Genomic DNA, 27,989 nt, shown 5'->3' with positions numbered 1-27,989 from the left:
AAAGTTAAAAATACCAAAAATTCCATTGGCATGCTGTAATGTGTTGATATGTTGTGAGACTTTGAGAAAGAGAATTAAAGCTTGGAAAAGAAAATGTGAATGTGTATTTGGTTCCAACTTCAACATCGGGCTTCACATCGTCCGTCGAACAATTTATAAATAGTCTCGAGAAGGCATTCATCCAGTCAAGATGTCTTAACTTTATACAACTCCCAGTTTAACAAAAAGAAGTAGTGTAGAGAAAGAAGAAGGTAAAGAAACGGTGTTAATTTTAACTGTGCCTTTGCTGGAAACTATTTTAATAGCCGTGTTATCTGGAGAAATCTATCCACGTAGAAAGGTTTCCACAGTATACTGGATAATAAAGAGTGTTACCATTTATCACTATATATTCTTTTACATTCAAAATTTATAAAAGTGTACCTTTTGTGCTTAAGTGAGTTACTTTACTACTAAAGTGTGCAAAGGGAGTGATATAGAGAAAGGTAGAAGGCAGAAAAGTTCACTAATATTGTGTGAAAGTGAAAACAGAAAAATTAGATAAATTTTCCCATCTCTGGTTTCAAAGTTTTAATATCGCCATTGCAATTTACCTGCGAAGGTATGAAAAGTACCTCTTGTTGCCAATACTACAAGAGAATCCAAAAGTATTTTACCTTACTATCATATCATGAACATAAATGTTTTCGATGCGAATGCATCTAGAAGTTTTTTTTCAGTTTTTGTCTTTGGAAGAAAACTCCTATGATTTTTAATACTGCTAATACTATGATTCGAATAATCACCCGGGTTTACTTGAGGCAAAGGAAAATTTTTTAGTGTGTCGAGAAATTATTCTACAGATTATCCTCCATATAATTTCATCCCTTTTAAGATTTTGAACATTTGAGGTTTTGGCTTTCGGGATCTTGGCCCTTTCGGGATTTGGCCTTTCGGGATTTTGACTGTCTCCGATATAAGTTATTAATTGTTGTATTTACTATTTCTTTCGTTAAAAATTGTCTATATAGTCTATAATTGAGTCTATTATATAGTCTATAATACCTTATATTCATATATAAGGTAAATTTTCCTCAAGTCGACCCGTAGAGTTATATATTCAATTTATATATATTTGCACTAATATTTGGCGTATGAGCTAACATTAATAGGTCAATTATTTCATAAATAAATACGAATCAGTGACAATTTTATAGAAATTCACCATTAAAACATTCAAATATTGACCACCGGTCGAGTCAAGGAACCGGTCGACTCGAGGGCACTTTACCTTAGGTATTTTATTTAAAGTCACAATAGTATGGAAAGGAATTACTGTAAACTGAATTTAAAGACTTACAAAATGTGAATAAAAAAGAGTTCAACGTTCAAGTGACGAACCTGATACCCTCGCAGAAAGATTCTGTGTGATTCTTCGAATTGCAAGTAATTGTATCGCGCGAAAGATCACATAAATAATTAATTAAAATAATGATTCAATAATAATAATAATAATAAAAATAAAGAGAAATTACACTATGATTCTCTTCTTTATTAATATGCTAATTTTGTATGCTCGGTGAAAATCATAATTACGCACTCTTTCAAGAATTTTCACCGCGCAATGGATTCTTGAGAAAAACGGGAGTTTTCGCAAAGCTTAAAGAAAAATTGCAAATAGCTTAAACGACAGAAACTAGTTGAGTATTCAAAGCTATAAGAAAATTTGATTTGACATCATAAAATTAAGTAATCAGTTTGCTGTTTTTTCGCATTGTTGAGATGAAGACTGTCCTATGTAGATTTATATTCTTTTTAGAGGAGGTACGTTCGGAAATATGCTTAGTATGAAATATATGTAGGTCGCGATATGAAGATAATGGTGGTTATTATTTTATCGTTTGACTTTATAATTTTTAACAACAATGAAAATGATGAAAATATTTCTTAGCAAATAGTAATTGCAGAACACAAGATCAATCCTAATTTACTAAGTAAGGTGTTTACTGTAGAGTAGCTGACTTTTCAGAAGTAAATCAATTAAAAAGCAGGTTTGGTTTTCCTGTAAATGAAAAAGGGTCACAATTAAGTATGAAAATGTAAAAGAAGGTATCGATTGGTCAAAAGAAAAAATAACTTTCTCAGATATATTTTGAAGTGATGAATTCTTTTGTATTTAAGCGTATATTTGCTAAAGAAATCGAGAGACTTTCATTGGTAATCAAATGTGTCCTCATTGCATAGCATTAGAGAAGGCGTATATTTGAATATTTATATGGTATTCAGGTTATGTAGTGAATTGACTTTCAAGTGATACAATGTGCTGAAGAAGAATTTCTCCTATTTCATCTTACGGAATTAAATTACGATTCGAACGAATTTAATATATTTCAAATAACTAAAGTACCTACTTGTTGTGAAAATTATTAGTTACTTGATGTGTATGATAAAATATGATACTTGATATATCTTTTATGTATTTAAAACTCGCACGACATGAAGATAACAGAAGCAAACACAGTACAAAATTTTAGTAAAAGTATTAGAGTGAAGAAAAAACGCCACCAAAACGAAGTCATCTGGTCAATACATTGTCATATATATGATTGTTTCAACGTTAGCAAATTTGATCAAATGAGGAGCTCAGAGCAAAAAAACGCTATTTTAATAGGGAAATGCATAGGGGAAACTGGGGCACCACCAAACACGGGGTACCACCAAACACTGCGATTTTTAAATCGGATATTCGACTTTAGAGGATAAGACCTATAGGAATTTATAGGCACTATAGGGATGCTTGTTCACTGAAGAAATGGTCGAGATAATCCAAGTAGTTTAGAAATAAAAATTAGTGTTTGGTGGTACCCCGTGTTTGGTGGTGCCCCAGTTTCCCCTACGACTTTGAGTTTTTTTTTGCTCTGAGCGCCTCAAATATGCTTCAAAATCAAACGTGAAAATTATCAATAAAATTCTTCTCCTGATTGAAAAAGAGCCGATTGAGTGAAAGTCTACTATATCTGTCATGCAGACGAATAAAATATCTTAAATTTAAAAGATCGAACTACACTATCTCACTATTTCTTACTAGGCAAGAACTTACGAAAATTTGCATTAACTCTTTCGTCTCCTTTCGGATTCTATGGGTACCCATGGAGAAAACATTTTTTTGGACTATTTAAAGTCGTTAAAAATCCGATTCTTGTGGATCATTACAAACTATAAGGATACCCAAATCTAAGATATTTTTTGCAGGAACACAATTAATTCTCGAGCCAAGATATTTTTGATCAAAATCGTTAATATTCGAAATTCGAAATTCTGTTTCCTTGCATATAATTGTGTTTTTTCAATATTTCTAGACCAGAATAAGGAAAAAAAACCAATGACAAGCTCAGATAAGCTTATGAGCTGAGATCTTTGATACTTTACATGTGACTTCGAAATGCGTCTGGAAGCCGTTGAGAAGTTCTCACACTCGATAAGGCTTGAATTTGCCAGAGTGTCGGAACAAGCCTCAAGCGTAATACCAAGCCTCATATGAAAGTTGGTTGATTCACTAAACCTTCTCTCAGTGTTGAAATGCGTGAAAGCTAGGGAACATCGAGGGAAGAGTGCGCACTTTGCGACGCCTTCAGTCCTTCACGCCTCAGGGTACAAGGCTTCTATTAGTTAGAGCTTTAATTGTCCCTTTCTTCACGTACGGGGCTGAACTATTTTTCAGTGCTAACGCTGAAACACAGGCCCGACTGAATTGGGCATTTAACTCTTGTTTGCGGTATGTCTTCGGACTCCGAAAGTTTGATCATATTTCTCCTTGGGTGGATTCAATCCTTGGTCTTCCTCTATTTCCTTATCTGGAGACTCGTGCTGTAGACTTTACCTCACGGTTACTATGTGTTGGTATGCCACGGTATCTTGCGGACCTTGTGGTGACTGGATCATGGTTTGCATTGGTCAAACGATTTGCAGTCTTTTGTGTGTTTTTCTAAAATAGTTTGAAAAGCGCTTTTCTCGTTTTCTCACTTTTCTCGCAGAGAAAACGGTGTTTTACAAAGATGTAGATGAATAAATTTTCTATGAAAATATGTCCTCTAGGTATATTTTCAAATTTACGGAAGCCCGTAATGAAGCGAATCAAAATATGATAATACCCAATGTTTGGTACTATTTGCCCAGCATTTTTGAGAATAGTCACAAAATTACCTTTTAGAAATTGGCTCGATGAACGTATTTCCTTACAAAATAGAGGAAAATTACTTTCAGAAAGTTGTAGAGCGATAAATTTCCTATAAAACTGCGCTAATTAGAAATTTTTGAAGCGCTCGAGTAGCTTGTAAAAAAATAAAATATCCGTTTTGTGACTTTTTGCCCCAGTCTCTCCTACGTGTATGCCAACAATTGACCATTATGTTAAGCGTGTCATGAACAATATTTTTTAAGCGAAAAATAAAATGCGAAAAAGCCGGTTGCGTCACAAATATGATATTTTGAAATAGTAGTTAAAGTGCAAAAAAATAAAATGGTAAATTATGCGACATTGATTTTCTTTGAGTGTTTTTTTTGATTGAGTGACTTGTCCTCAGTGGGTGACTATGCCCCCTCCTGTGTGTGAGCTTTTCTTTAATTTGAGCACTTAAACCACTTTTTTACCGATCCAATCTGTCATGTCTGATCGGTGAGGATCATTCTTACACATTGAATTGAAAAAAGTTTACGAACAGTAGGGGGGGGGGGGGCAAAGTCTACGGTAATTCTTTAATGAATTAAGAGTGTGAGAGCATGAGATAATAAAGATGTTCGTAATGACATCACTTAATGTGAAAGATCATTAAATATTTATAATAATTTTGTGTTTGTTTATAATCGCAGGGAAAGAAAAATAAGAAATCATTCCAATGAAATACCCAAGTAAAGTACATAAAATGTTTTTTTTTTTTAATTTTCCTAACAGGGAAGAAATGAGCTTATCTGAAATGATCATCAGGCAGTAATTATGTATGTTGTCCCGTACAAAAAATCGGGTAAATTTAAATACTATTTTTTTTACAAATCACCAAAGGGGTTACCAAAGAATATAGGAAAAAATCCCAATTTCGAAGGTGCCCCACTTCCCACTATTTTTCTGCTATTGCATCTAAGTTATTAGTTCCAGCATTTCACAAAGAATGGGACGATTTTCCATCTCTTTTTCTCCAAGAGGTAATAAAAATACGATACCGCAAATTACTATATTTTTTTTGTTTAGCCCGGTTCTCAAAAGTCTGTAAATCGTAAATAGCAAGAAATGATATTGCTTTTTGAGAATCCTGTAGGTCAGTTATCTTTAATAATCCATTCCCAAGTTGAAGTTTTCCTTATTAACTATTGATAAAAAATTAGAGCAGTTAAGCCATATGGCTCATTCTTAAGTCTAAAACCGGGCTAATAGTATAAAGGAGTCTTGTTAACCATATTAATTTTAAAGTATCAAAAATATATTAAGTATAATAGTGAACTCATTGGAAACTATTTTATTTTGAACAAGTTCCGGAATTTAACAAAGAAGCTCATCTTAGTTCAATTTATGTTTAGTTGATAATGAGCAAACGATTTCGAGTTAATAAGGAATGAAATTGTCTTATAAAAACTTATTAAATAATATAACTCCGGTCAATTAGTCATATACACTATAGGTATAATAACAAAATAAAGAGGAGTTATTTTATGTAATAAAGTAAAACAGGTGAGGTGGAAGTATAAAGAGTAGTGTAAAAAAATCCTAACGCTGTATAGGAAAAATAAGCAAATTTTTAAGTATTAGGAAAAAAAAAATATTAGAGATTGTGTAATAAGATTTGCTATTCTCATCATCATCATCATGAACATGCCATGGTGTCTTCTTTTGGTATTTATAAACTTGATTTTCAGCTTATATTTCTTATTCATAAATATTCAACAAGAATAAAAACAGCCTCTCCTCTTAAATGTCGCACACTATTTTAAAAGCATTCAACATTCTCTTTTACAAATATTGTAGTTATTTTCAACAATGGATGAATTTACACGGACACTTAAATGCCAATTTCTGAAAATAAAAGAATTCAAAGTTCAATCGCATTAATTAATACATAAAGAATTTGTAATATATATTAGTCTTATGTGACAGAAAAGATACTTTCCCTCAAATCTATGTGCACCTTTGAATTGAAATTATGATTTACGTGATCATAAGAAGAGAGTATGATTATTACTAAAAGTGTATTTCTTAACCTGTTGAACATTCAATTAATTTTATTATGAGATGAGAAAAAGACGAGAAAAGAATTTATGTTCGAGAAGTTAACTTCTCTCCATCCTGGCTGCTAAACGGTAAGAGATATTGACTTCCGGTCTTCAGTGAACCCCCACAAGTCAACATTCTCTATCTAACTTACCCAAATTACCCCCCACCCTTCTATCCCCTCCAAAAACATGATTTTTTGACTTTGCAAAAAATTGGCCCTGACGATTTCGTTCATTTTTTGGATATGTTTTGGAGTTAGTCCAGCTGAAGATTTCGTCCTTAGACACCTATCACCGGAAAAATCGCCATCTGGAATTATTGAAGATCGAAGCTTAATTTTCACCCGATTTGTTCAATTAATTAATTAAAAGGTTAATGAGTTTTTGAAACCCTCTTCTTGAACAATTTTCAACTTCAAGATGGTTTTGTCGTGATTTATAGACAAATTTAATTCGAAAATAATTTTCTATACATCAGAAAAACTTGCGAAAAGATATATAAGGCAGAGCTCTTTCTCGGGAGTTCGAGCAGCTCGCAAAGCCTCGGACGCTTTGCCACCCCTTTTCCATCTATTTTTCACTTTATAGTCGCCTCTCATCTTGTCGTCGTGTGATATGTGCAAACCTTAAGGCGTCTTCTATACGGGGGGATTTCGAAATGCACCCCACTGTTCTATGCACCGGTGAGTCTCGGGAAATCTCCCCTAGTGATTCATGCCTGAGATAAATTTTCTCCACCCTCTGTTATAAATTCTCCAAGTGTGCTCTAACTAAAATAGATAGTCTGGAAGACTTTCTATTTTATTTCGAAACGTTTCAAACGTCAATCAAATAGTGTTTTACAATCAAAGAATTTGTTAAAGAGTGGTAAAGTTAATATTTATGCCTGGTGACGAACACTTTATAAGGAAAAGGAGATGGGGCACCCATCCTTTGTGTCACAACCGTCCTACCGCAGGATTTTATGCTAACATTTTTGCTAAATTAAGAAAATATCCTAAGTTTTTATTTTTCTATAAATCAACTTTATTCTATTAACCTATTTCTTTATTTCTATTTAAGGAATTATATTTAACAATTCGACCATATTCTAATGAAGATTAAACGATACATTCAGAAGAGTTATCAATACCAGGTCCCTATGTTACCTGCTTTTCGACTCTTGATAACTTTGAAAATAGTTCACAAAAAAAGCATCTCTTGAAAAATTAAAAAAAAATTATTTAAAATAGCTTGAAATGTCAAAATATTCGAACATAAACAAATGGAGCTTTCGAAGAGGGAGATTTTAAGCGGCAAAAGATAGGCAAAAATGCACCGGTCTAAAGCTCAGTGGGGGAATTTTGTTTCAAAATGGCGGTTTCGAAATAAAATCCCCCCGTTTAGATGTTCCCTAAGTGACAAGTTCAAGCATTTCTGTCCCTGAACTGCTGCCAAAACTGAGCAAACGAGTTTTCGGAAATTTTCACTTTTTGAAATAATTTTGAAAAATGTGTTTTGATATGCGTTCTTACTTTAAGCATAAAGGTATCTTGGTTCTCGATATTTGCAATTTAAATTAAAAAAAACCAGTGATAAGCCCAAATAAGCTTATGGTAGCTGAGATTCTGTATAGGTGACCCCGAAAGTGCGACTCGGCGTGCAACTCGGGGTGCTTGCAACTCGGAATGCGTGAAAATTCGAGTGTGAGTTTTATTTTGGGAGTAAAGAATCACGTCGAGCAAACTGTTTTTGTCAGTCGAAATGGATAAAATTGGCTCGATGCGATTATTTACGTTTACTTTTAAAATTCAACTCACAATAGAATTTTCACGCATTCCGAGTTCCACGCACTTCGAGGTCACCTGTAAGGAATCTCAGCTACCATAAGCTTATCTCGGCTTATCACTGGTTATTTTCTATTTTAAATATTCTGAGTGGGGAAGGCCAACAAAAGAAAAAATCTCATCTAAAAGTTTATTGAAATCGGTTAATAAACACTAGAGATACGGTCTGGTCCAATTGAATATTGTAAGGGTTGGGGTACAGTAGATTGGTGTAGAGACGGACGGGACACATCGTTAGAAAGATCTCGATTTCAGATAAAATATATACTAAAATTTCATCGAAGTCGCTTCATAAACACCGAAATTTGGTCCGGTCAAAACATTTGCGACTAAAGCTGAGGTCAGGAAAGATCTAATAAGGAGTGCGACCCACGTTGGAAAGGTCTCGATCTCAGCTACAACATACTAAAATATAAAGAAAAAACATCGTTGGGTTTTCGAAATATTCGACATTAATTATTCGAAAATTGATTTTTCGATTAATCGGACCTTCTATTAAATCGGATGAAGTTGGGGTGTCGGTAGGGTTGCAGTACTCCACGAGAGCTTTCCAAAACACCAAGATTTTTTCAAATTCCAATAATCAGAACCGGATATATGGTCATTTGAAAATTGAATTTTTGACCCCTTATAGCTTGGATCAGGGACGTCGGGGAGGGGTTTAAATTTTTCTAATCGAAAGCTCTTAGGCCCAGCTATAACATACTAAAATTTGAGATCGATCGATGCCATAGGTGCTGAGTTATTGAGAAAATAAAATTTGGACGAAAACAAAATAACTGAGATTGTAAAGAATCTCAGCTAACTTTTTGCACGAGCAAATGCTTCATTAAGACTGTCCTCTTATAATAATATTTTTTACCGTACTTGGGCTTCAGCAAAACCCGCATACAATTATAATAATCATCACTAGATAACTAAAAAAGACTTTTTTTTTATTTTTATAGAAAATTCAATAGATGTTCGCCAGCTTTATGACTCATACATACTCGTAATGAAGGTCTGAAACAAAAGCATAGAAACGGACGAAGAACTATGGCTTTGAGACTAAGAAAAGATGTTCAGAAAGCTTCCTACTATGTATGGTTCCTTGGAGCCCAGGAGGCTAAAGGACTCCGTGGACAGAGGATACTAATGTCTGCCATTCCACGCTTCATTGACACTTCCAGAGAGCACGACCCACTTAAAATAACTCTTCAAGTTTCACATAAAGGATTGAAGATAATTCAAGTGAGTAGACTATCATTTTGAATATTCAGTATTTTTTAGCTGAGAATCTTTAACACGTTGGTCAATAAGTCCGTAGACAAGAATTTTTTTGGTCAAATTCAATTCTATTCGTCAAGGTACATTCTTTAAAAGTTTGTATAGCGTTTTCAACGATTATCCAACTTTTTCATCCTGTCCAAAAAGAAGATTTTCGAAAACTCTCCAAAATAGGCCATAATTTCAGATTTTTAGCCATAATTTCAGAAATCGCTAATTGGTGAGCCATTTATTTCGTTAAAACTCCCTTGAATCCTGGTCTTGCGAATATGACGACTAAAGGACCAGGTCAAATCCAATTTCGTGGAATTTTTCTTCTTTTTTGGATATTCGATAAAAAATATCATGTGAGATGTTGACAAAACAGTTATATGACATTTTTGAAATATTAGCTTGATTATACTCCCTTAATTTTACTTTGGGGTCGTTCTACCTACACAATATCATTGACTTTCGATTTTTTCTGAAATATTGACATTTTTTTGTCGTCCAAATTATTCAGCGCCATTTTTATTTGTAGTGCCACAATTAAAATCCGAAACCAAATCTGAATCGTCCTAATTAACAGTGAAGAGTCCCATTAATAATTATCTACACAGTGAAAAACCAGTGATAAACCGATAAGCCCAGATAAGCTTATGGTAGCTGAGTTTCTTTACAGGTGGGGGTAAAGGATCTCGTCGAGCCAATTTTATCTATGTCGACCGACAAGAACAGTTTACTCGACGCGATTCTTTACCACCAAAATTCAACTCACAATCGAAAAACCACCGCTAGGGGCGCTATTATTTAAAAGAAAATTTCGAATTTTCCAAATTAATTATTCTGGCCCTTGGTATGGGTCAGAAATGCTCATCGCTTGCTGAAAGTGCTCATCGAGATGAACTTTCAGACAAAAATTAAGGTCAAAAAGTTTATTAGAACCAGAGATATAGGGCGATCAATTTTTCGACTTTGACCCCTTATAGCTCGAGTCAGGGGTGTTTGAGCAATTTAATTTTGGTTGTTGTTTGACAGATAAAAAGTAAAGCTATAGCATATTAAAATTTTAGCTCGATCCGTGCCGTAGGGCTACAGCTACTTAGAAAATTGTAAAATATTTGCAGCGTATCCAACGAGTGGAAACACTTTAATTTTGTATAATATCACTGTGAGATAAAATTTAGGTTTTTGTGGGTGTTTCTGACGAGAGTGCAAAAATTTGTTAGAGGGTCATTTAGGGAACTCAAATCTGAAATCCGTTTGTCCGGGTCACGTCCGGATTTTTTTTGAATATACATTTTTAGTTTTTTGCTGTTTTCTAAAATTCAAAAATTTATATCTCCGGTCCTATTTATTCGGTAGTAGTCACATAAAGCTAAAATGATGCGTAATTTCATCCTCTATAACTCTTGTGAACATATCAAGAACCTACGCTGAAAGTAAAGTGTATTTTTTAAAGATTTTTTTGAAAAAGTGCACCCAAAATTGTGCATTTTTCTGTGTTTTTTCCATCTTCTAACATGTCGAGTTGTAAAATATTCTTTATAATGGGAGTATTGATGTATATAATTAGGTTGCTTTTTCTTAAAGTTATAAAACTTCCGATGACGTAAGTACCTTCTCTACATTTTTGTCTAACAGGGTTCTTCAAAGCATTTTATACCGCACAGTGCGATCACCTGTTCAATGCAAACGGATGATCTTGTAGCATGTATTCTTCTCCTATACAATCCAGCAACACGGTGTCCTCTACATGTGCATGCCTATAGATGTGACTCGGAAGGTACAGCTAAGGCTCTTCAACAGCAACTTCAAATATTGATCAATCGACCAGAAAATCAGAAACGATTCAATGAACTCGAATCGAGGTGAGTGGTCTTTTCTTTTTTTCCTCTCAGACATAAATTAATTATACCACTGGATACTTATTGACAATGACTTATATTACATTAAGTTGCGTGATGAAATGCATGATGCTGTACCTAAGAAATTTCTCTATCATTTACATACTATCGTAAATGATGAAAAAACAACCAAACTCTTAAATGACAACCAATTTTTCCTTACGTATTATTTATGTATTTTTCCAACAAATCTGTTATAAGATCGCGTTAGGCAATTCGGCAATTCATAATTAGGCTAGGGTGGGGTAGTTTCACGAATGTATTACTTACGAAAACACAACATTTTTGACTGAGAATTATGGTGAGCAATTTTATTTTTTTATTTTCATATTCGAGAGAAACTAATAAAAAATTATTATTTTAAATTTGGTTCTTATTCGTTTAGCAAACAAACTTTGAAAAAAAGTTTAGCTGAGTGAAACTGTCCCTAATTTATTCATTTAATGTTTATATCACGGGATCCTGTCATAAAATCAAACATTGAGGCTATTTACACCGCCGCATTAGATTGGGATTGAACTGTTCCAAAATCGGATTTCGGATAATTAAGTGAGAAAAACGTTTGGTGAAGTTCCTTGAGATAGTGCCCGTAAATTTTCTCCTTTCCATCCATCTTGCAATCCATGGAGTACGAGGTCACTGTACTGTGGAACACCTCAAGAATACACAGATGGATTAACTTCCGGCAATTTCTGGAGGAAAATCACAGGAAATGTTCCTTCAAAGGCTGGGTTGGATTCCACCAGGAACGACATCTCCAGAAAAACACTGCTCCCTTGCATTTAGAAGATTTTCTTCAGAAATTCACTAAATACTATCTCAAGGAACTTCACCAAACGTTTTTCTCACTATGTAAAATAAATATACTTTCGATGTTTTCGACATAGATTTACACATTTTCACTCAAAAATGGATTATATTATGACCTTTTGATGGATCTAAAAACATTTAGTCGTAATTTTAAGGGGAAATTTCAATATATTAACTGTAATTTATCAAATAAAAAGTATTATTCTTATTGATAGAAAATAACTAATATTTTCTATACATTTTTTAGTTAAGTTGTTTTTTTGGTATTTATCGCGTACAATTTTCAGTTTATATACTTCCATTTTGTTCATACATTATATTTTTTAGAAATAGATTGGTTACGTTGAAAATATGTTGGTTACATTTGAGACATACATTATTTGGATATCAAATGCCGCTTGGGATGGGCACTTACAAATATTTACGTACAATTCTATGAAATATTTTTTCTGTGTAAGATTTGGATGAACCAACCGAAAAACAATATTATGGGTGAAATATTGACTAGAGTCCTTTATAATTTTGTCGAAGACCTTGATCTGTTATCTGTTGCTCTGGACTGAGATAATTTAATTTATTGGTTGTTCAATTCATTTTTTGACCAGAGAGCGCCTAGTAGGGGGAAGTTGGGTACCTTTGAAATTGGGCTTTTTCTCCTATGTTTAAGTTTAATTTAGCCATAACATAATGTAATTTAGCTTCTCAATCTTTTTGTGCATCTAACTAAATTATATTATTGATGAGATCAATTTTATTTAAAAATACACGTAAAAAATTGTGTGAAAAATAAAGTTGTGTATGGGAAAAGTTGTGTAATGTCACAAGCATTTTGGTTGTAAATTGTAAAATTACTATCATATTTGTAGTACCATACTAACATAATGCTAGTAAAATTATGTTTGTGTAATGGAATTTGTGTATGGGAAAATTTGTGTGAGAACTATCAAAATTTCATTGTTTACTACTGCAATTTTAGTCATTTTTCGCATTTCTAATTGTCTAATTGTCTTCTAGAATCATTCATTGGTTTCTTAAAATATACCTTAGTCGTAAAAAATGAGGAATAATTATGTAATAAAAGAAAACAAAGGAAGCATCACATAAATTAGAAAAATTGACGATGCAACTCTTGGCCATTTACTTAAGAGAAGTAAGCAAGTTCGTGGCGCGGCCGGAAAACGCGAGACCATCAACGCAAAGGTTAGGGGTTCAAGTCTCAGACACCCCCCCTCTCTTCATGTTTTTTTCTTTTTTTGTTCTTTTTTTTCTTTTTTCTTAGTTTAATACAGAGACTTTTCACAGATATAATACACATAAACCGAACAAAATTGCTCTACAATCAAAATTATAGACAGGAAGTCATTTTATAAAATTGACAATACACAACTTTGCCAATACACAACATTTCCAATACACAAACCTCACAACTATAATGCTCGTGCAAAAATTACCAACAATAGTGGTTGTAAATTTTTTTACTGTGTAGGCTAAAAGGTGCCCCACTCCCCCTCTATATAACAAAGTGATACAATGTCAGAGAATTGTTGAATTTTGAAACACAAGGTAGAAATAAACACTGATATTTATGTCTATACCTACTTGGATTTATGTCGACTATTTCTTTACTGAACAAGGATCCCTACAGCAACTGTGAATTCATATAAGTTTCGTCCTAGTCTACTATCTAATTTTAAAAAATTGCAATTTTTATAACTACCCTGTGTTTATTGCTGCCCCAATTTTCTCTAAGGTTTTAAACACTACAGTTTAGAGAATAGGGTTTTTGCTTTGGAAAATAAATAGAAAAATTGAAATATTCAAAGGCAGGTCGCTTTCCCCTGTAGTTCTGGCCCTATGGCGTGGATTGAGCTGAAATTTTAGTATGCTGTAGTTACGTTTAAATATCTAAATAAAATCTAATATTATATCTTAAAAAAATCTTAATTGTCTCAAACATCCCTGATCCGAGCTGTAAGGAAGGGATCAAAGTTCAAAAATTGACCCGACTATAGGGTAAGATGTGGTAATTTGGAATCATGTCTAATTTGGAACTATGAGATTTCCAACCAATTTCAGATGGCAAAACAATAAAACTACGAAGAAGTACTTTTGAACGTAAAGTCCTGTACTGCCTCGTGGTTTTCTTATTTCCTTTGACCATATGAAACAGTGAGAACCTCTAAAAATTGCAAAATAGGCTTGATTCCAAATTACTCCGTCTTACTCTCTCTGGTTATAATTAACATTTTGACCTGAATTTTTCTTTGTGGGTTTGTCACGATCAGCGATATTAGAAGATAATTTAAAATTTCACCAGTCAGTGGTGCTATGTGATAACATAAAAATTCAAATACACAAACCTCACAACTATAATGCTCGTGCAAAAATTACCAACGATAGTGGTTGTAAATTCTTCACATAAAAATTCAAATTAATTTTTCTCAAAAACACCATTTGTGCATTTTGTGGTGTTGCAGTCTACTAGGCTATGAAGTTTACAAAAAGTGATGTGGGACTGTGGGATCGCTGTGGTTACGATAGAACTGGAGATATTGGGTTAAAGTTCATGTAATTCGAAACCCAATATCTCCGGTTCTATTTTACCGCATTTGAAGTGAGGGCGCAAAAACGAAAAGTTTTCGGTAAGCACAACAACTTTCTAGAAAATTTAAACTTTGTAGGACCAAGGCTATATGGACGCCACAGTCGAAAAACCAATTTTCATAGCACATAACCTCAATTGTCTCGACTTCCACTTAACCAATTTTGATGATTACTTTAAAATACCCGTCAAATAATATCTGCAGATATCTTTAAGACTTCTGTAGAGAAAATCTACACCTCTACAGAATATCTGCAGATAAATTCTGTAGATATTCTTACGAATTTTATTTGGGCTTGGGACAAAATTCGTCAGAATATTTCGGCAGATTTTCTGACGAATCTCTAAACGAATTTCTGTAGATATTCTGTAGATTTTTTCTACATTCCAGACTTTCCAGACAAGATGTGTCAGAAGAGATGGAAAAATTTTTCACTGAAGTTTGCTAAATTCTATAGAGTTATTCTTAGTGATATCACGGTGTTTATATAAAATAAAGAATTCTGCGACGCCGTGTTACAAGTAGAGAAAAGTGAAGTGAAAACTTTAAACAGAGTGTCGACCAAAATTTCGTGTTTTTGTATCATTCGATTGGCGATTTTTAAGAAATTAGTATTTTTGCTCGCAGTTTTTTTACTTATCTAAAATGTGTACTCGGTAATGCTTGTTAAGCAGAGCATACAATTTTCTTTATAACTTCTACAGTTTCTTCATAAATCAACAATATTTTTGTGAAGTAATGGAGGTTATGCAAATTTTCTAGGGAGAAATTCTGCCGAGAATCTGCAGATTTTCTCTGAATGTACTAGAATATACCGTTAAAATTCAAAAAACCTCAGAGTAAAATCGGCAGGTAGAATAATGATTTGACGGGTAATAGTAGAAGACATTTATGTCTATATTTCGTCCATACATTATTTTTTGCTCAGATTATGTCATCTATCCAATTTCGTCGATTTACTGTAAAACAAAAGAGTTTTCCCATAGTACTGCTGCAGTGAAAGTATGTAGTCAATACAACTAACTATTTTCGAAAACATTTATTTTTGCGTTTTTATTTCTTTTTTTTTTTTTTTTTTTTTTTTTTTTTCAACAACGATTTATTTCTAAATTATATTGATAACATTACAAAATTTTTTTTTTAACAATAAAATTAGTGTTCAGTGTTACTACACTTTTCAACTTTATACAATATTCAAAAGTTTTAACATGAATTTTACAAGGTTTGGTTTATAAAATAGTGAAGAAGAAAATTAGGAATAAAAACTTCATAAACTGTATTCTTATAAGAATTAAGACGAGGTGGAGTCCATAACCATAAGATCTTGTATAATAGGGTGCGCACTACTGTGACATTTTTCCTGAAAAGTCGTTGAAATTTTGACAACGAGATGACCAATAGTTTCGATTTTTGCTATTTCGTGTAGCCAATGTGTAGGAGTGAAAATAGGTAAATTTAGTATTAACCTCAAAAATTTGTTTTGTACAATTTGAAGTTTAGAGATGTGTGTCTTAGCACAATTTCCCCAAACTGGGCAACCATATAAAAGGAATGCTCTGACAATGGCTGTTAGAACAAGCATTTTATTTTTCTCTGAAAGTTTAGATTTTCTATGAATTAAAGGATAAAAAATTTTGATGCATTTTATCGCTTTTTCCTGGGAATGATGGATATGCTCTTTCCAAGTTAAAGTTGGATCAAAAACAAGGCCAAGATATTTTAAACTACAGGACCATTGGATATTTTTATTTTGAAAAGTTATTGGGCGTTCTGGCTTAAATTTGGCAGATTTCCTTTTTGTAAAGAAGATTGACTGCGTTTTGTCTGCATTTAACTTTAGTTTCCACTTGCCGCAATAATCAGCAAATTTCTCAGCATTAAGGGTTAGCAAATTTATGATTTTGTTTGGATTCTTCGAAGAGTATAAAATTGCCGTATCATCTGCGAAAAGAGAAACATGGCAATTTTTGAATATAGATGGTAAATCATGTACAAAAATGTTGAATAAGGTAGGACTGAGGGTACTCCCTTGAGGAACACCTGCTGGAATCAGTTGCTTAGACGATAGGGAATCTCGAACTTTAACTTGAAAAGAACGATCAATAAGAAAAGAATGGATAATTTTGATTAAATAAAAAGGAATTTTGAGCTTAGACATTTTATAGATCAGGCCTTCGTGCCATATCGTGTCGAAACACTTTTCCAAATCGAATGACAACATTCCTGTAGACTTCTTATCTCGGAAAGATTTCGAAATTATATTTTTCACTCGAGTTAACTGGTGAACAGTGGAATGATTGGGCCTAAATCCAAATTGCTCCTTGGGAATAATATCTTTGCTATCAAGAATTAGCCTTAGGCGATTTAGTAAGACTTTTTCAAAGAGTTTACCTAAAGAACTTAACAAACTGATTGGTCTATAACTAGTTGGATTTGAAAGATCCTTTCCAGGCTTTGGGATAGGTACAACCCGGGCTTCTTTCCATGCTACTGGAAAATATCCCAATAAAATGCAGGAACAAAAAATTGAAGTTAGGAAATTTATGGCATTCAAAGGTAGATTTTTGATCATTTTGGGAAAAATATTGTCTGGACCTGGAGCTTTTCTGGGTTTAAGTTCCTTTATAAGTTCACGGAGCTCATTGGTGGTAGGTAAGTCAATTTCAGATGGATCAGATTTTATAAAATCTATCATTTTAGCATTCGCTTGGACCATATTTTCGAGACCAGGATCAGTTTTGGTATTTGATGTTAAATTGTGTGCACTGGCGAACTGTTTACCTAAAATTTTGGCTTTATCTGCATCATCTAAAATGCAGGTGTCGTCAACTTTTAATGGCGCAATTTGAGAGTTCCGGTTCTTAAGAGATTTGGTAATTTTCCAGAAATCTTTGCTGTTGTTTTTAAGTTTTAACAATCGGTGGTTCCATTGCTTATTTCTATGTTCTTTAACTTCATTTTTGATAAAACAATTCCATTGATTTAATTGTTGTTTAAGAAAAGGATCACGAGTTCTTTGCCAACGAACACGCAAAGAATTTTTGTAAGAAATGTAATTTAAAATATGATTCGGCAAGGGTGAATGAAATGATTTACTACTATTAACAAAAGGAATGGTTTCTTTAGAAGCTGACAGGACTATATCAGTGAACGAATTAATTTTAAGGTTTATTTCATTTTGCGTAGAGATAAGACCAATCTTAGAAGGAAACTTCTTTTGAACTTCAGAACATATAATTTTACGAAATTTACGCCAATTGGCTTTATCGAAATTGAAGCTGCTAGTGCTGGTAGTTGGATTAGGGTTTAGTCCGTAGGAGTTTAGAAATATTACAGGACGGTGATCAGATGATAAATCTTGAGCGGTTTGAATATTTTGGACAAGCTCTGGATTATTTGTTAGACATAGATCCAACGTAGAATTAGTATTTTTGTTAGCCTGGTGAGGAAAAAAGGTAGGGGTTGATGGAAATAAAATAAAGAAGTTCCGGTCAATCATCTCCTTGTACAAAATATTACCAGCGTTATTAGCTCGAAAACAATTCCAATAGCGATGCTTAGAATTAAAGTCTCCGCATATAATATAATCCCCCCGAGTCGAGGTCAGTAATTGAATATCTCTTTTAAAATCTGTCAATTTCTGAGGAGACAACTGAGTCCCAGGAAAATATGCAACATAAATTGTAAATATCTTATGCCCAAAAATTTGAATTCCAAGTACCTCTATAACTTTAGTGTTAGGCACAGGTAATACTTTATGTCTTATGTCTTCTTTAAGAATGGCAGCAACGCCACCACCAATCTTCAAATCTCTATCATTCCTATAAATAGAGTATCCTTGCAAGGTCGCTGAGTGTTTTGGACTCCACCAGGTCTCTGAAACAAGAGCAATATCAATATTATTATGATATAAAAATTGAGAAAATTCAGATATCTTATTCGAGATGCTCTGGGCATTCCAGAACATGATACTTAGACATGGTTCCTGATTAGTCATTCAGGTATTTGACAGTAATGGTGAACATTAAGTCCAGTTGTTCGCTCTTGCTCCTGCACTTTCTCAGGCCACTGATGAGCTCTTTGGAGATAGCAAGGATCTCCTGTGCAGTAAATAGGTTGCTGTCAGACTTGTTGAATGGTCGATCAAAGTTTCTGCCGCCCCAAGCGCCTTCTGGTTTTCTAGCAGGTTGTTCAGTCAAAAAGTCTGGGCGAGGAAAGTCTCTTGCGGTGGGTGGTGGTGGACGTCTATCCTGAACTATGGAGCTCCTACGCGATGTTGGTTGTCTTTCATAGGTAGAAGAAAATCTACGGGAGCGGGGGTTACGCTTGTTTTGGCTCAACCGTTGTCGCATAGCTAGAAATTTCGTTTTCGCCGGACAATCGGGATCATCAGCAGCATGAGGTCCTTCGCAGTTTCGGCACTTAAACTTTGCTTTAAAAGGACATTTATCCACACCATGTGGGCCACTGCACCGTTTGCAGCAAACCTCCATGAAGCAATTTTTGGCTCCGTGGCCGAAGAGATAACATTTATCACAGAGGGTGGGACCTCTGGGTTTTGGCTTAAAGTGGCTCCATTTAACTCTTACATTGTAGATGTATTGGATCTTAAGTAGGTCATTAAGACTTGGACCATTTTTGTCAAAAATAACTATTAAGATGCAATCATCTGAATATCGCCTATTTTTTGGCGGGATTTTTCTCACTTCCTTCGGTGTAAGTCCATAGACATCTTTCATTTCTGAGATGACCTCAGACTCCAAGCTGCTGATCTCAGGGAGGCCTGTTAAGATGTACTTCTTCATACTCTCACTCTTCATATCGTGGGTGTAGAACTTGATGTTCATTTTAATCAAAGTGTCTTTAATATCTTTATATGCACTGTTATCAAGAAGTTGTAATTTGAGCCCAATGCTCATATACTTCGTGTGGAATTTGCTCGGAATCAACTTGCGCAGACATTCCAAAACTGCATGATTTTTTGCGTCAGCATGATTTATAATGAGTGGAGGAGGTAATGACCTCCTCTGAACATTGGATGCACCGAGAGCGTCCCCACTGTCATCATCTTTTAGATGCTCAAAAATATTGGGCATGATTATTGAGTCTCTTATCTCACTGTCACTATCACTGGACCCAAGAGGGGATGGTGTAAATGGCACTTCCTCACGAGAAACTTTTCTAGTTCTAGGGCCGCACTCCTCATCCGAGCTCCTCGCCCTCTTTGGGGTCGAGGGAGGGAGTGTTGAAGGATCACTTTTAACACAAGCTCCTTTGGGATCCGGGGGCAAAGGCACTGGGGATTTTTTAACAGAACTTTTACCTTTCAACAGGTTAAAAGCCACGATGACAAATTATGCAAAATAAGAACACAAGCAAGCGCGACTGGCTTTGACCGCAGACACTGTGCGACTCGCGTTTTTATTTCTAAAGTGTCACTATTATAGGGGATCTCAATGGCGCAATAGGCAAGACCGATGGCTCTTGGACGGATGAGATCTCTGACTCAACTCTTACAGTTGAGAGTTCGAGCCCGCCCAGTGCAAATGTCTGAATGTCTGATTTAGACAATTTTCACATTAACAATAACGAAATATAATGCACCGCCTTCGCCTGACAACTCCGGGAGCATGGAAGAAGCATCCACACCACGGGAATTGATATTGTAAAAATTATTACCTTGTATATCTCAATACGATTAATAATAACTATTATCTATTATCTATATTATACTTAATTTCAGTCACATATTGAGATATAGAAATGGCATTTGCTGAACACATTTCCCACGTTGATTTTGCGTTCAAATTTAAATAATTTTATTTTATAGAGCATAAATAAGAGAATTTGTATAGTTTCGAGAGAAAAAATTGAATATTTGTAGAGAAAACGTGTTCTTTTAACGAAAGAATCTTGAGAAAACGCCACTAAAGTGCTTTAAATTTCTCGGTATTTGACTTAGATTCTTCACAAATGCCACACATTGTATAGACATAGACTATTTAAAAAAAAAACATCTTTTAATTATACAATAAAATTGTTTTTTTGCGCGAAATGATTATCTACGAAAATTGTAAAAAATAAAAAAAATCAGCAAACGTAGAAATAAACTAATGCTACACTAATACTCTGGATTACAAATGAAAGGAAATTAATATTTACAATACTAATGACTGTAAATATTAAGAGGCATTTTTAGCATTTTGAGTCTTGTGAGTAGGCCAATATACTTACGCAAATAATTATAAAATTACACCAATTGATGCTACATTAAATCGTTTGTTTAAATTCCGACTAGTGAATGCATATTAAATCTTATTATTAATCGTATAGATACACTTTATTTGCTATTACAATGTAATCATTACAATGCGTCCCATGTTGGAAGAATCTGCTCTGATCGTAGATCGTTCAGTAACACCTTTTCCGTAGTGAATGCTTCTTCCGTGCTTCTGAACTTTTTGGGCAGAGAGGAGGTGCATTAAATTACGTTTTATCACATGTGAAAATGTATTTTGTTTTTATACATTTAGTTGCTTGCACCGGACGTGACTTGAACTCACAGCTGTGAGAGTCGAGTCAGAGATCTCACCGCCCAAGAGCCAACGGTTTTGCCTATTGCGCCACTGAGATCCCCATTCGATCTTATAATACAAAGGAAATAGCAAGTAGAAAGTTAACAGATCGATGGATCATATGTTGATCACATTTCCTAAGGGAAACAAGTTGAAAGAGAAAATGGCTCTTGCTCCAAAATGTCGAAAAAAAAATGTCATATAGGGCTTAAGGGCACAGACACACACGTGCTCATTTGATTAGCAACTAACAACAATAACTAAAAATTTTCCGTGAGAAAATTAGACATGTGTAGTTGGGTAATATGAAAAGCCGTTGGTTGGTAAAATAGCTTTATGTGTATAGATATCATGTATATGAAAGAGAATTATGTCTGATTCTTTTTAGTTCATATACCTATGTATACATATTGAGTAATGCGATTTTTTTTCATAAGGAGCAAACGTAAACCTTGATGGAATATTTACCATGCGAAACTAGAGTAACTCAATTTGTGTTCATTGAGGTCTTGACATATACATATGTCTTATCTTTGCAGGTTGGGTCTCCCACAGATGATTCATGTATCCCCTAAGCTGTCCCCGAAAATATCTAATCCGATATATGGCCACCGTGTTGAATTGGAACATTCTACACATCCTTCGAAAACTTTTGTGCCTTCGGTAGGCAGTGATGACACCAGCAATCGTGAATCTGAATGTAGTGGGGAGCGCTCACCCATCAGTCCCATATGTTCAATGACTATAGGAGTACCAAAGACAACACTTTATGATTCTTTGGCGGCAGAATTGCGTGCCAAATTGAACGGAAAAGGCCCTCCCATACTGCTTCCGCCACGTGATTACGACACTGTGCACCGTTCAAAGGGAAATCTAGCAGCCACTGAACTTCGGCGGTGTCAAAACCAGTCGATTGTAGGTGGACCAGATTCTGGAAAGCAGGGTGTGTCCTCGCGTGGGTCTTCTGGCATTGGATCAGATCTAGCACCCAGTCCTGAGCGTCAGGATATACAAATATCTAGTGGTGAGTCACTTTGTAATTAACGAGCCATTATTATGATGGTTTTATTTAACATCGTTCGATCATTGTGAGCCAAATCATTGACGTCCATGAGTGTGCATAGTTTTTATCAACATAGAAACACAGTGTCACAGGTGTCACACAAAAAATACTGATTCGCATCATCATTTAGAGCAATTTTGCAATTATATTATTGACGGTCATTCTCAAGAAGTCACGGAACTCTACTGAGATTATAGTTATTATTGCTATATCGCTTACTGAGCTGTCTTGGTTCAAATTGTTGTGATAATGAGCATTAGCAGTGTAGTCTAAAATTGAAGACCGCTCTCATGTTAGTTTAGTTTGTGTCATCAAGTGCGTTTTGGATGATGTATTATCAAACAGTTCCTGTAAAACTTTTCTTTTGCTATATATTGAGATATATTAATTCTTGAGTGTTTCCTTAAAGTGTGATTTAAAGAGATCCTCAAAAACACAACATAAATAAGCTTAAGCAATAAATTGGTACTTCGGAGCAAAAATCTTGATCCGATTTGTAGCACATTGCTAAAGTATAAGGGAATTATATTACATGAATTTGATATATAAAGAATACAATATAGATTAATATAATAGGAGATTTTCACATAGTTTTTATATATTTATAAATTTTAAATTTATACAATTACATGTCTGTTGAAAAAACCAGTGATAAGCCTAGATAAGCTTATAGCATAGCTGAAATTCTGTACAGGATACCTCGAAATGCATGCAACTAGGGATGCTTGCAACTCAAAATGTGTGCAAACAATCGTGTAGATTAAACTGTTCTTGTTGGTCGAAATGGATAAAATTGTGAACACGGATTTGACCTTTGGGTCCTTCTCCTTTATTTTCTCATAAAACCGACGTTTCGAAGGGGGTTTCCTCCTTCCTCAGGTCTACAAAACATATTGATACAAATCAGGACTTTTCTTTGAACATACTACAACGTCAAAATCGGAACATAGGGGAAAGTCGTCTGCCTTTAAATGCAGCAGCCTTTAAATGTTGCGATTTTTTCGTTGTTCTCAAAAGCATAAATTATATTCTATTAACTATTAGGTAGCTATCCATCATCCTCACAAATCATCAAAAATGGAGAGCCTAGCTCCTATTTCCTATATGGTGGATAAAAAAAAATGAAAATGAGCTCTAAACTGTAATTTTAATGCTCCACAAATTTTTCATAGTAAAAATCATTTTACAAATAAATCTTCCATTGTGACACATAGAAGGTTAATCAGGCTTAATATTTCTGTTAATACATTTTGGTTCAGATGACACAATTTTTGTGGGTGGCAAAAATTTGCAAATATCACCCTGCAGCAGCCTTTAAATTTAAATGCTAATGTCGTGTGCCTCTAAATCCTATTTTTCCATACATCAAAACATTTGACAGCTTCCCGGCCGGGCGCAAAATAGGAAGTCACAAGTATTTGTGCGGTATTCGTCAGGTCAAATAGAAGTTTCATTTCACATATTCCCTCTCATTTTAGTTGTCCAGCAAAGTCCTAGACATTCTATAGTGCTTTTTCTCAAATATTTCTCTGCGGAGAATTACAATGAGAGAAATTATTGCACATTCCCACACGAATATATGTGAAATCGAATTCCTACTTTTCTCTGATGAACGTCATACAAATACAGTAGACTACACGTATTCTTATGGTAAAACAAAAACTTTTGGCCGTTTTTTGGTTACCCAAAAATTCAATTTTTATTTTCTCGGACAATTTTTAAGGTAAAGCTGTAACTTGGGGATTTTCATTTGAATGTTGAAGAGCTTAAATAGACCAAATGAGGTGTAGATGCTGCGTGGGGTTTAGGCAGGAGCCGAAATGGTCCATATCTTCTCGAATTACTATATTAAAATTTCAGAGAAATCTCTTCATAGACACGGAAAACACAGTCAGGTCACGGCATTTTTGATTTTAACTTAGGTCAGGGAACATCGAAGGATTGCGACTTACCATTGGAAAGGTCTCGATCTCAGTTGCAACATACTAAAATCTAAAAGAAAAGCGTCGTCTAGTTTTTAAAATATTTGAGATCAAAAACTCGAAAATCGATTTTTCGAGTAAGCGGACCTTTGATTAAATCATATTAAATTGATGTGTCATAAGAGTTGTAGTACTCCATGAGAGCTTTCCAAAATACCAAAACTTTTTAAATTCTGACAATCAGAACTGGAGATATGATCATATTGAAAATTCAATTTTTGACCCCTTGTAATTCAGGTCAGGGGTTTTGGGGGGCTTAATTTTTTTAGTCGAAAGCTCAGGTTTAACTATAGCATACTAAAATTTGAGATCGATTGATGCCATAGGAGCTGAGTTATTGAGAAAACAAAATTTGAGGGTATTCCAAAAAAGGGGAAGGGGGCGCGGGTAGATCTGACATCATCAACTTCTAGCCGTCCAACAACATTTTTTTAACCTTTGTCTAAAACCGCTTGTCTATATCTCTTTCGAGAAAAAGCATCGTCTAGTTTTCGAAATATTCAACATCGTCTAAAAAGTTATAGGATTCTAAGAGAGCTTTTCAGAAAACCGAAAATTTTCAAATTCTGGAAATTAGAACTGAAGATATGGCCATTTGAAAATTCAATTTTTGACCTTGTAGTTTGGGTCACCTTTAACTTTTTTTTACTCGAAATGTCTTAGGCCCGTCTATATCATATTATAAAAGTTTGAGATTGATCGATGCCATAGGGGCTGAGCTATTGAGAAAATAAATTTGGGCCTCAGAAACTATATTTTGTTGGCCTTCTGTACTCAAACTATTTAAAATAGAAAATGTCCAATGATAAGTCCAGATAAACTTATGATAGTTGAGATTCTTTAAAGATGACCTCGGTATACGTGGAACTCGGGGTGCTTGCAACCCGAAATGCGTGAAAATTCAACACACAATCGAATTTTCATGTATATCGAGTTGCAATTACAAGTATACCGAGTTGCACACATTTCGAGGCCACCTGTAAATAATCTCAGCTAACATAAGCTTTGCGGGCTTATCATTGGTCATTTTTTCCTCTCATTAGGAATTGCCTGTAATTTCTTTTCTGATATTAGGTGAGATTCTTAACAATCTCACCTACTACAATCCTACCAAAATTTCACGTCCTCCGATCAGGCCCAAACTTTGCCAATATGTGTTTTTTCCTCTCATTAGGAATTGCCTGTAATTTCTTTTCTGATATTAGGTGAGATTCTTAACAATCTCACCTACTACAATCCTACCAAAATTTCACGTCCTCCGATCAGGCCCAAACTTTGCCAATATGTGTTTCGCTACTTCCTGATCACGAATATATGTGTGGCAAAGTTACGTTCCTGGCCGGCCGCACTTTGAAGCTTAACTCTTTCGTCTCTTTTTTGGGCGACTCTGAGTACCCAAAGCAGCATATGAATGCTCTGTGAAAAACAATCTTTTTTAATTATTCAGAATTGATAAAAATCCGATTCTTGTGGATGATTACAAACTATAAAGATGTCCAAATGTAAGATATTTTTGTAGGACCTCAATTAATTCCTGAACTTAGATATTTTTGATTAAAAAATGATGAAATTGGCTTGCAGCATATGCTTCGGTCCGGAAAGAGTAAACTCTTTCCGGACCGCAGCATATGCTGCAAGCTAATTTCACAATTTTTTAATCAAAAATATTTAAGCTCAGGAATTAATTGAGGTCCTACAAAAAATATCTTACATTCGGACATCCTTATATAGTATGTAATCATCCAAAAGAATTGAATTTTTCTCAGTTCTGAATAATTAAAAAACTCTGTTTTTCACTGAATATTCATATGCTGCTTTGGATACTCAGAGTCCCAAAAGATACGAAAGAGTTAAAATACTCTAATATTGTTTCCACACATTGATATTAGAAAAGTATGAAAAATAAATAAAGTATGAAAAAATTTCTCTCTTAAAATTTAGGTTAATTGTTTTAGAAATGAGAAAATAAGAGAGAGTTAATAATTTTTACTTTTAATCTTTAAAATATGTTTTATTCTCTACAGATGATGATTGGACCAATGATCATCAAGAATCAATTATTATTATGCAGGCACCACGGAGACCTGCCCCAGATAATCTGACACCCATCGGATTGTCGACTCAGAGACCAATAACCACATATTTGTATCCCGACGAAGCTCCACGTAATGATCAGTTTGTTGACAATCACAATGTACTTCTCAAGCACCGAATAATTCCTTTAAAAGCACCGGCTGAAGAGCGACGAAGGAGTGATTCTTCACAATCACGTGAAGACGAGGTAAAACCAATTCTAACAAAAAATCGCCATCCATACAATGAGTCAACTCGGTTTCGAGAGGTATTTGATCAAGGTAAAAATTATGCTGTAGAGTTAAAAAAAAACCAATTCTCTGAAGATGAAAAGGATGTCTTAGAAAAAGATGAAATTGAGAGACCAGTAAGAAGGGTGTCTTCTACAAAAACAAAGGAAATTGATTTTAAATTTAGGTAATTTCAAAATTATTCATATTTTTTATAAGTTTTTTTCAATATATTATATTTAAAATTTCAGAGAGAACCTGACAGACAAACAAAAATATATGGCAGAAAAATGTCGACAAAATTGTCATCGAGGAAGATTACGATCTGATCAAATGGACAATATGATTGAGAAGATGGAAAATGTAAAATATCGTGAAGAGAAGCCACGTTATAAATTGCATTTGTCAGAAAAATCCAGTAATGCGAGTCGGGAAAAATCAGTAGAAATATCCAAGTACGGGGACTTTGCTGCAGAAGATGGAATTGAGAGAAATCCCTATCATGAGCTAGAAAGTCAGCCTTACCGGGAATCAATTGAGAAGATGATAAAGTCTCCAGTAATGCGATACAAATCCTTTGATGATTCTAAGTATCATCTTGAGATTATTCCCATGGAAGAAACATGGAATGACAAGAAAAGTTATTTATCGCAGAAACGCTATCATGAGGATGTCAAAATGTATCAGTATGCTCAAGAAGAGTTTAAGCCGAGTCGACGTGATTATGTAATTGAAGGAAAGAAGGTGTCTCCAAAAGAGCGTTTTTACAATGCTAGAGAGAAATTCAAAGCTATGGAATGTGGAGTTCATAAGCCAAGTCGTTCATATGATGTAATGGCATCCAAAAGGGAATCGCTCGATCCTTCTTCGAGGCACTCCTTACAGCATCTAAGATCGAGTCCAATACTTTGTAAGGACGACTGGAGTTCAGATGAAGATCTTTCATTGCAGAACATTTCTGTGCCGACATATCGCGATCATGAGCCACCCCGTATGATATCAAGAAATCTAGTAAAGGGATATCGCCACAGCTATGCCGAACCACGAAATCCAATGCCTCGTACCCCTTGTACCAGTGGACGCGTTGGCCTAGCCGCTGTTAATCATTATTGATCACAATATCTCGCGAAATCACAAATCTTCTTCCTGTATATTGAATTTTTTTTATAAATTTATAGGTGAATTGTACCACGAATAACCCTACTTATTCCTATAATAATAACTTATCCCCTAGTCTAGTGGCATAGTGTATTATTTTTTGTTTATCTATTTCCTAATGTTTAATAACCAATTTCAATGAACTTTTTTTCCTTTTGTTAGTCTTTTGTACTCAAACTATTTGAAAAAGAAAATGACCAGTAATAAGCCCAGATAAGCTTATGGTAGCTGGAATTCTTTAGATGTGACCACGAAATGCGTGCAACTCGGAGTACTT

At 34.5% G+C, this 27,989-nt stretch overlaps 1 protein-coding gene and 1 long non-coding RNA gene across 6 annotated transcripts in view; one reads left to right on the top strand and one right to left on the bottom strand.

The window, feature by feature from the left end:
- The first annotated feature begins 9 nt into the window (after positions 1-9).
- Positions 10-27,792, top strand: LOC129800280 (uncharacterized). Of its 3 annotated transcripts, none has more exons than XM_055844556.1 (6): positions 10-251; positions 9,014-9,296; positions 10,956-11,182; positions 21,746-22,230; positions 26,276-26,741; positions 26,806-27,792. In XM_055844556.1, the coding sequence occupies exons 2-6, from the start codon at positions 9,102-9,104 to the stop codon at positions 27,665-27,667; spliced, it is 2,235 nt and encodes a 744-aa protein (XP_055700531.1). In that variant the 5' UTR covers positions 10-251; positions 9,014-9,101; the 3' UTR covers positions 27,668-27,792. The 3 variants fall into 3 exon arrangements, with proteins under 3 accessions (XP_055700531.1, XP_055700532.1, XP_055700533.1); XM_055844557.1 differs by having other exon boundaries at positions 160-601; XM_055844558.1 differs by lacking the exons at positions 10-251; positions 9,014-9,296; positions 10,956-11,182 and adding an exon at positions 13,262-14,670.
- The window catches only part of LOC129800282 (uncharacterized), a 34,552-nt gene continuing 8,413 nt past the window's right edge, over positions 1,851-27,989 (bottom strand). The window contains exon 5 of one of the 3 annotated variants that reach the window (XR_008751611.1): positions 1,851-2,041. This is a non-coding gene — a long non-coding RNA (uncharacterized LOC129800282). Of the gene's footprint in view, positions 2,042-5,799; positions 6,551-27,989 lie in introns of those variants that run through there. The other 2 variants (XR_008751612.1, XR_008751610.1) reach the window with 2 other exon arrangements.

The sequence above is a fragment of the Phlebotomus papatasi genome, chromosome 2 (assembly GCF_024763615.1).
Source record: "Phlebotomus papatasi isolate M1 chromosome 2, Ppap_2.1, whole genome shotgun sequence".
Classification (NCBI taxonomy): domain Eukaryota; kingdom Metazoa; phylum Arthropoda; class Insecta; order Diptera; family Psychodidae; genus Phlebotomus; species Phlebotomus papatasi.
This window is presented reverse-complemented; position numbering and strand designations above follow the sequence as displayed.

What these genes read in the sequence shown, in the direction of transcription:
- LOC129800280 (XM_055844556.1), top strand. Translation starts at nt 9,102, where the DNA reads ATGGCTTTGAGACTAAGAAAAGATGTTCAGAAAGCTTCCTACTATGTA. An exon ending in TTCAATGAACTCGAATCGAG is followed by an intron (nt 11,183 to 21,745) that starts GTGAGTGGTCTT and finishes TTATCTTTGCAG; the next exon opens with GTTGGGTCTCCCACAGATGA. An exon ending in GAAATTGATTTTAAATTTAG is followed by an intron (nt 26,742 to 26,805) that starts GTAATTTCAAAA and finishes TTAAAATTTCAG; the next exon opens with AGAGAACCTGACAGACAAAC.